The 9,390-nt window shown below is 39.4% G+C and overlaps 1 protein-coding gene across 1 annotated transcript in view; it reads right to left on the bottom strand.

The window, feature by feature from the left end:
* Window positions 1-4,052: 4,052 nt before the first annotated feature.
* SLC49A4 (solute carrier family 49 member 4) overlaps window positions 4,053-9,390 on the bottom strand; it is an 82,219-nt gene continuing 76,881 nt past the window's right edge. Inside the window, exon 9 of the mRNA XM_060639787.3 lies at window positions 4,053-8,472. Within this exon, the coding sequence (XP_060495770.3) occupies window positions 8,357-8,472 (116 nt within the window). The 3' untranslated portion in view covers window positions 4,053-8,356. The remainder of the gene's footprint in view (window positions 8,473-9,390) is intronic.

Genomic DNA, 9,390 nt, shown 5'->3' with positions numbered 1-9,390 from the left:
AATTTACTGGTAGAGCAATATTGATAAAAGACCAAATAGGAAAAGACTCAGCAGCTGGTTCATTAGAATAACCTTTCCCCCAGTTCGGGGGAAGGACAATTACAGGCGACAGAAGGTAGCATGGAGTTGTCCTGCCTGGGGGTCTATACTAAGCTTCAGTGAAAAAGACAACAAATATGGAAAGGCTTCTCTATTCTTAGATAAAAGAGGGTGAGGTGGCAGGGCTAAGACATCAATCAATGTTTTTTCTCTGAAAAGAAAAAGGGTAATGCATTTCCTTGGGACATGGAGCAAGGATTCTAGGGCATGAGCTGAAAGAGCAGGAGGATTATGGAGGAGAGGGACCACCCCATTGGAGACATCTACGTCACTTACTAAAACGATTTCTCAGCAATAACTTACTCACTGGGAAGAGCAATACAATGTGAATGAGTGAGTTCAGGAAAGAACTAAGAAGAAAGAGACCACCCCAACACACCCCTTCGATCTTAGCTGAATTCCACTGGGCTGACCCTGTCCTGCCTATGGCAGGTGAAATGGGAGCCATCACCTCTCATGACTTCTTCCGGTCACTTTCTCTGAGTCACAGACCTAAACAGAAATAGGTAGCTGTGTGTGTAGGTCAAGAAAGCAATTTTGTTTGGGACACGTGGATGCAGTTTAGTGGGAGGGAAGCAGAATTTTCCTGAAGTTTAATTTTCACAAGCCTCCAAAATGATATATTCCTGGTGGAGAAAGAGATACATTTGACACTGGGGACATTTGCAATAAATAAAATCATCTACAGAACTAAACCCTGACCTTTTTAGCATCTTTGGATTTCTGCGAAGGCTTTGGGGACCAGGACTTTGCTAGCGATGCATCAAGTGTGCTTGGGTTCACTCGCAGGTGGAGAGACCTGAAGGGCTCCCACAAAGTCTCTAGTCCCCAGAATAGCCCTTTATCTAGCTGCCAGGCCGAAATCCCAAGCTCTCTCATTACAAATCCTTCTTTGGTGTTTAGTCTTTGTTGTTAAAATTCAAAGGAGACTCGCAAGGCCTTGTGAACAGGTGTATCTTAGTGTGCACGCAGTTGTTCGATTTGTCTTCGGAGGAAGGTGCAGGTGCCAACAACCTTCCCAACTTCCTGAAGGACTAGTAACCCCCCAGCCTTGTAATGATGCTAAGGTTTGGGAGTCCTCATGCCAGAATTGATTCTATGCTCCCACACGGATATAGGCTCTGTCTACAATGAAAATTTCAATAGAACAAAATATCTTTTCCTTGAAATCAGTTGTGGTTAACGATGGTATGAGAAAGATATTTAGGTTCCTGCTGGGCATAATTCAGGATTTGGGAAACTGTCATTATTTCTTTTAATTGTTAGCTCGGAAGAGCATTTGTTTTTGTTTTTAAAAACATATCTAAAAGGTCCTGAAGGGTAGAAACATCTTTTGGTTTTTCTGATTCTCTTTCACAGGCACACATTTCACACATGGAATTACTCTGTACACAGAATGAATAAAAGGATGAATGAAGGAATACACAGGTATGTTGACAGCCTGAGAGCTTCTCTCATTGCCTGACACCTATGACACATCACTGCCTTATAATAGTTCCTCATTTATTTGAAATGATAATGTATAATTGGAAGTACTGATGGATAGGTATTGCATTCATGTTGTTTTCTACTTTCTGTGGTGTGTGACCAATAGGTGTATAAAACTTTTCGGCCAAAAGAAACATCTACTCTAACCCTCTTAATGTAGAGGTGTGGAGCTGAAGTTCACAGAGAACAGGTGATTTGCCCAAGGGTGCCCAGCAGCTTCCCTGGAGACAGAGGCTGAGATCCAGGCCTCCAGACTCCCAGCCTCATCTCTTTTTTTGGTTCATTTCTCTCTCTGACAGCTGTGCTCACATTAGAATCTCAGTGAATCCTTATTTACTAACACCTGCACACGGGTCAGACGTTGGCATGCTACGCCCCTGCTCTCATTCAGTAAAATATCTGCACAGCGCTCTACTGACAGAATGTGGCTACGTAGAGATGACATGGAAAGCAACTTGCAATTCTTTTGGGGCCATGACTCTCGAAATACAAGTTTGAGGATGGGCTTTCACATCTGATCTGACAGTTTGATTTCTACAGGTGCAAATCCATTACTGACTCACGATGAATCAAAGCAAGCCAAGGGATGGGTTTCCTGGTTTGGCCTGACTCCAGGGAACAAATGCAGTACTCTGACCTGGCTCCCAGAATGCTATCTCAACATCAAATGGCAGATTTTCTCTTATTGGGTTTGAGAAATTTAATACACCCTGCATTTCATATATGAAGTCCTTTGGGGAAATAAACAGTACCTTGTCTGTTTAGCTTGTCTGGTAGCTTGTCTCCTACCACAGACAATGAAAAAGCCATTTCTTCTTGTCAAATGTGCAGTGGAATCGTCCATGTGTTCACAGTAGGAGGGCCACCGCACACAGGGAAACATGAAGGTGCTGGAAAGCTCTGCAGTTTTAGAGACTGCATGTGCTTAATCATTTCCTACTACTTAAGTAAGAATGGACCTGAGTTTTTTGAACTGGAAGAGACCTCAGGGAACATCCTTGTTCACTCCTTCACTTCAGAGATGTGGTAAATAAGAAATGAAGTGACTTGCTCCAGGTCAAATAGCTGAAGACACCAGGCCTGGGATACGGGGGCTCCTGGGTCTCTCCAGTCTAGTACATGAAGAAACTGGCCAGGTCTCCTCTCTAAAGCTGGCAACTCAGAATATCTGGGTTTCACACAGCTTTCTTTCAAGCATAGTCAGGAATACGTAAGAAGATACAACCAGAAAAGGGAAAGCTGGATGGGAAGACGGGCAGGAAAAGAACAGGAGGTGACCAAGCCAAACTATGCTCTTGTCCTACTACAATTAATCAGTTTTATGGGTAGCTAGCTTGAAAGATAGGATAGCTAAGGAAGGTGGCCAGGAAAATAGTAAGGATTACCAGAATCTTCACTAGCCATTGTTTAAAAAAATGGAATCACATAGTTTATTCTCTTGACTCCACCTTCTACAGTATTTGTGCCTCTGCTGAGATGAGGAAGCCCTGTCAAGAAAATCTATTTGGGTTTTGGTGTGGGTCATTCACTTTCTTCTCTCACAGTACATGGGCCTTAGTTAGTGACATAAAAACAGAAACTCTATTTCCAATAAGAGAAAACAGAATATCGCATGTTGGAATTCATCTTTACGCTTCAGGATGTGATAGAGCTTGATGGTACACAACCAGGTCTGTGAAATGTCTCTACTAACCACTCCTACATTTGATAGAGACTCATCTGGGAGAGAAATAAGGATCTCAGAAACTCCTGCTTCTGCCCAAGAAAGTTAAAGCCAACATGGTCTAAGAAACAGTTCCCTAGACGACTTGATTTTAAGTTCCCTCTAAGTATCTATACATATGTATGCAAATGCATAGAAAAATTTCTGAAAGGATTCATAAGGAATACTTTGGAAAAGGGGAATGGAGTCAGCACGTTTGTATGGAGGTAGACTTCACTCTGTATTTCTGTACTGGGTATTTTATAATGGATAAACATTCATGCACTTCGTGTTTAATTTTCAAAAAATTAAAAGAAATGGAAGAAATTTTACTTAAAAAAATTGTTTCTGGTTACCACATTGATCGCTTATGGAAAGAATGCTGGTCTAGGACTCAGTTTACCTGCTAAAACTTGCCTGAGTCATTGAACCTAAAAGGTTCTCTGTTAATCTGTAAAATGAGGTAGTTGGATTAGATCATCTCCTTGATTCCATGATTCATCTTGGGTTAATGAGAGGAAAATCAATCTGAATTAGAAAAAGTCTAAATTAAGTTGTACTAAGCAGACATTTCACTTTTTACCATTTAGGTAAATTAAAAGTGTCTCCAAGTCATTCTTGACATTCTGGTCATGACTGTAGAAGCCTCCCTTGCAGACTAGAAGAGCCAGGAGGGAACCCTGAGAGCACTGTGATGTGGGGTTAGAGCTAAAATGGTTTGTTGTGTTTCTCTCATTTTATCAAGCTAAAATGAATTCCATGCTTTCCTTTTGTATTTGCTTTTTTTTGTTTGTTTAGTTTTAGGTTTTTTTTTTTTTTTTTTTTTTTTTTTTTTTTTTTTTTTTTTTTTAAGGTAATTCTCCCTTGTTGAATGAAAGAACAGCTAGGGTGGGGTAACCTTTTGCTCTCACTTTCTGAGCGTGGGTTGAGATGGAAAGCTATTATAATAGAGGTCTTCCAGGTTCCAAGGCACAACAGAAAGACTACAGAAGGCAGTTTAATCAGCCCATATTCTAAAATGCAGCAAATAATGACTAGAAAAGCTTGTTAGAGACCTTTGTCATTCCCATTTCAGGGAATATTCTAACTTATCAGACTTGCTGTGGGAGAACTGTTAAATCTTTCTGGATTTAGTCACACTAGCGTCCTGCTCAGGAAAGGGAAACCCAGCTGCGTGGCCTTAGAAGTATTCAAGAATGAGACCACGCTTTTGCCTCAGAGCTTAGGGTGGGGTTCAGGGGGAAGCCTGTGCCAGGAAGTCAGTTTGAGGAAGCAGACACCTAGGAGAGTCTCAGACACCTGAAAGGACATGCCTGCTCAGGGTAGCAAAGGTGTCTGCTTACTGAGCACACAACTACCTCCATTGAGCACAAAGTACCCAAAGGATGCTGTTAAAAGAACACCCCAAAATCTCCCGGTCAGCTTTTGTTCTTCTAGGGTGGTCCAACACCACCTGCCTCTGGAGCATTGCTTATATTTTCCTAACAGACTGACGAACTGTTTGATAGTATGGAAATAAACTTTAATTTGTCCCTTTCTGTATAATTCCAAATTAAAGTGGATTTCTATTGTTCCGCTAACTACAAAACACGTCTAGTCAAATACCCTCATAGTTTTTTGTATGTTTCTTTTTTAATATGGCACTTTCTTCTTATCACAGCTTTTGCACTTATTACATAAGATGGTATAATCATAGTAATTCCTGTACTTATTATCTCAGGCACAAGTGTGGAATTAATGTGATTTTTAACATTAATTTAAAGTAAATTTACTGTGCATTTGTATTTGATCTTGAGTTTGAAATGCAGCTTCTACTTATGCAAGCAGCAAGACGAATGCCTAGATTCTAGTAAAAATAATAGTAAAAAAACCTAATTTAAAGTAGATGGGAATTTAATCTCTTCGATTTAAAATCTCTTAGCTTGAATCCCTCATTAGAAGGGCTTCATAAAAACAAGCTGTAAACATTCTCAATAATTAAGCATAAATATATGATCTATGATAAAGCTTGGCCCTTAAGCCATATATGCTTAAATATACAAAATTATACTTGTACTCGATTCCCTCTTGTTATTTTATTAGCTCCATCCTCCAGTGAAATGCATTTGTGTGTGTAATTATCTTGCTCCTATGCCTTGACCATGGACCATATTAAAAAATGTTTCTTCCCATAAACTGTGAAGTATTCATTGATAAGCCACAGGGAACTTACACTATAACATGTCCTTACCAATTAATGCTGTTGACTTGGTTTATGAGGATTGAATTATTCATCAGAATCTTTTTATATTATGTTCCTGCAAGCTAAGACTTAGAGCACCAACAGGGTGAAGAAAACAGAATGATCTTACTTAAAAAACAGTCACCTCAATTGGACCCCTGTACTTTCCACACTCCATAACGATGATTTGCTCTTAAGTCCCACTGTGTATGAACATGAAGGGGTGCTCATGAACACCCCCAAAAAGTCCAAATTAAGCTGATGTTTTGTGAGGTAGGGAAAACATTGCTTTGGGAGTCAGACAGTGTGGGTTTTAGTTGATTCTACTTTTGTCACTATCTAGAATTGTGACCTTCGGCAAGACCCTTGACCTTTCTGGGATGGTTTCTATAAATTCTAAAATGAGGGCTTGGCTTAGTGGAGTGTTAAGACTTCTTTCATTATAAAATATCATTACAAATCTGCAGTATTTGTTTAGAAAGTACAGAGACAACAGCTGGTCTATTTTTATGCATGCTAGAAATAATCACACAAAGTGAAAAAAAAAATATGACTTGAAGCATTCAGGAAATACCGTGTAATCTTCTTTCCCCACCCTCCAAAGCCCTTTGGTTATATCAGGTTTGGTATATGAAATTTTGATCACTTAAAACATGGCAGTTTGTGATCAGAACAAGCATCTGCCAGATATGAATGAGCTGGAAGGACCATCTCACCTCACGTACGCTAAGACAATGGCTGGTGTCTGGTACAATGTAGGAATTTTTGATCACTACTCACTTGGGATGTCTTTCAACTAAATAGTCATTTAGGTAATATTTTTAATATTTTTCTTTACTTTGTATTAGAAGTAGAATTAGCTATAATTAAAATATTTTGTATCATGTCTTAATTATAGCAAAATTTCATAGAGCAGTCCTCAAACAGTGGTTGTAGTCAGTGGTTCTGACTACAACCAAACACTTCATAGTTCTTCCCTCTCCTTTCTGTCTTCTGTCTATACAGGAAGGGGTGGTGGTGATTTTAGCACTGGCTCACGGACTACTCCTATCTCTAGTGGCTGGCTTTCAATCATCTTCAAGAAATCTGCTTTCTTTTTATTTAAGAATGACAGGGTTAATTGGAAGTAAGCCCAGCCTTCACAGGTTTTCTTCTCTTTGGCAAGTTCCTTAGTTCCTTCCATTCTTGATGCTAAGTTAGCAGGATGGTTATAAAGGGGCTGATTTAAAGGTGACTGAAGACAGATGCTGAAGGGGAGGGTTTTCTTACTTTTCAAGGAACACAATTTAGGATCTTAGAAGAAAGCTTAGGTCCTCCTCTGAGATTGAGGTGAGTTAACACACAGCTTTCAAATTACCAAGAGGGGAGAGGAGGGGCATTTGGGACTGTGTGTGATGGTGTGTGCACATGTGTAGAGAGGAGCAGAACTGAGGGCTGACTAGCTCTAACTGCATTTTGTCCCCATGGCTAATGGAAGGAGCTGGCTTGTGCTTTGTCCAGAAAAAGACAAATAAAATACAAATTTAGCTGACAAGGAAGATGTAAATTTCAACTGAAGAGGAAAAGAGGGGGGGAAGGAAGCTGAGAATAATGAAGGCAAAGAAAGTAGTACTGTTTTTGTCTTTTTGAGAAACGTTTGGTTTCCTTGGGTAAGGGGAATTATGTAAATGTGAACAGTGGTAACAGCATAATCCCACCGGAGCATATTTTACGTCACAGTGAAATATATGTCTGAGAGCTGTCCAATGAGTAACTGTCATTTTTTTAAAAGCTATCTTCCATACAAAGAAAACAGGTACTGGCAAAATATCGTTCTCTCAAATGTACTGACTCCATATAGAACTGAATTGAAACAACCTGAATTGAAACACAAGAATGTAATTCAGATATAACTCAACAGATTTGAAGATTTCAAGGTTATAAATTGTTATTTTCAAACAAGGGCCATTTAGTAAAATGCAACCCTAGGAAATAATAGCTGGTGCTGGACTTTACATCCCACGCCACCATGTACATATGCATATATATAGGCTGAAGACACAGAATGTTCTATGTGATTTGTCATTTCACTTTTAACAAAGTGCTAAATCAGAACGGAATTACATTTTTCATACAATACTTAATGCAACTATATTAAACATTTAGTCACCTTTAATATAATTATTTAAGAGCCTAGTAGATGAAACTGTATTTCACAGAAACAAGGATAAGTTGAGATCGAGACACAAATATGTGCTCGGAAGTCACTGGGAAGCACTTGTTCACCATAATAAAGATGGCCAAAGGTTTCCAACCTAATTAAAAATAAGGAGTCATATAAGAAATGGCTTTATTAGAAAAAACGTAGTGTACACGTGGCTAAATTTTATCATTGATATACCTGTTGGCTATTTTATAATTAAAATCTGATATAGGGTTTAAACTTCCTTAGAAGTTAGTGGCATTTCTTCCTATTCTGATATGTGACTTCGGTAAGGTATGTGATAGATACCCTTTATTTCTCCCCATAATTACAATTAATCAATCAGTAGTTTAGCACTGGCACAGAACATAGAGGGCATTATTTAGGTAGTGCTTTATGTGTAAGATATCCACACTTCCAACCCCAGAACCAGGCACGGGTATGCCATTTAGAGTCTTTAAGCCCCCTATTATCACTCAAGTCCCACATTATTGTTACCTAGTAGTCATGAAATGAATATGATCATCTGTAACCTGACAAAACCTCTGAGTGAAGCTTCTCTCTTCTCCTTTTTTTTTTTCCTGTTAGGTGTGCAACTCCAAGCAAATGTGCAGTATGCCGTATGATTTGCAGTCCCTTTTCAAACTCCTTCAAGTCTGTGCTATTAAACTGAGACAACCACATCAAGATAGAGTCTGTCATAGGATTCCCTGAAGCACAGAATGAGGAGGAGACTGAGCAAACACGACCCGGGAAGGCACCAGTTGAACCAAGACAACTCTGTAAGACAAAAACACACAGTTGTAAGCATTCACACGTCACCAGCAGAACGGCACCTGTATGCCGGGAGCAATCGCTGTGCATTATTCCAAAGCACTTACACTAAATGCATCATGGAAGGCCTGGAAACTGGTGTTCAATAAACGGCGATCTGCAGTCTGGGTGATACATATGATGTATTATACCGGTTTCATGTGGAACATTTTAAATCAATATTATTAATAACTTTTCATCAGTTTAACTCACCTTGACCTTGGTGGCAAAAAAAAAAAAAAAAATCCATTTCTTCAAAGAAAAAATAATCACCTTTAAATGTTCGTTTGCTATTTTTTAATGCTATCACTATCACTCTCATCTCTATTTAGAAATATCTGATGGGTTAAAGATAAGAAAATGACCTGAATTTTGAGATAAGTTTTTTAGATTTCCTTGGACAGAAAAATCTAGTTCTCAGCAAGTAGTAATGATTGTAAACAGGTTAGAAAATATATGAAAAAAATAAAGTAAAATCTAACAAATTAATCCTAATTCTACCCTCAGAAAAACTACTGTGAATATTTTGGTTTGTTTCTTTCTGTTCTTTTCTCCCCCCTACCAGCATAAATGATGCCCATTATCTGAAAACCTACAGGAATCCTCTAAACAGGTGATTCTGCCATTACTTGCTTTAATGGTATCAAGAACATCCTTCTTCAAAAATGCTCACTCGTGAATTCAGGGCTTGCCTACAGGCCAGTCCCAGCCTTGTGCTAACAAGACACACCCACTCGCTGTGGCTGCCCGCGGCTGCCTCCTCCAGCTCCCGTGGCCCTTGAGCTGTGCATCCATTTGGCTTCCTTCTACCCAACCCTCCTTGGCAGGCAATCCTGAGGCTCTGGGAGCACAAGTGAGCGGCTCCCTGGCATGAAGAGGTTGGGT

This window comes from Panthera onca, chromosome C2, assembly GCF_046562875.1.
Source record: "Panthera onca isolate mPanOnc1 chromosome C2, mPanOnc1 haplotype 2, whole genome shotgun sequence".
Lineage (NCBI taxonomy): Eukaryota > Metazoa > Chordata > Mammalia > Carnivora > Felidae > Panthera > Panthera onca.
This window is presented reverse-complemented; position numbering and strand designations above follow the sequence as displayed.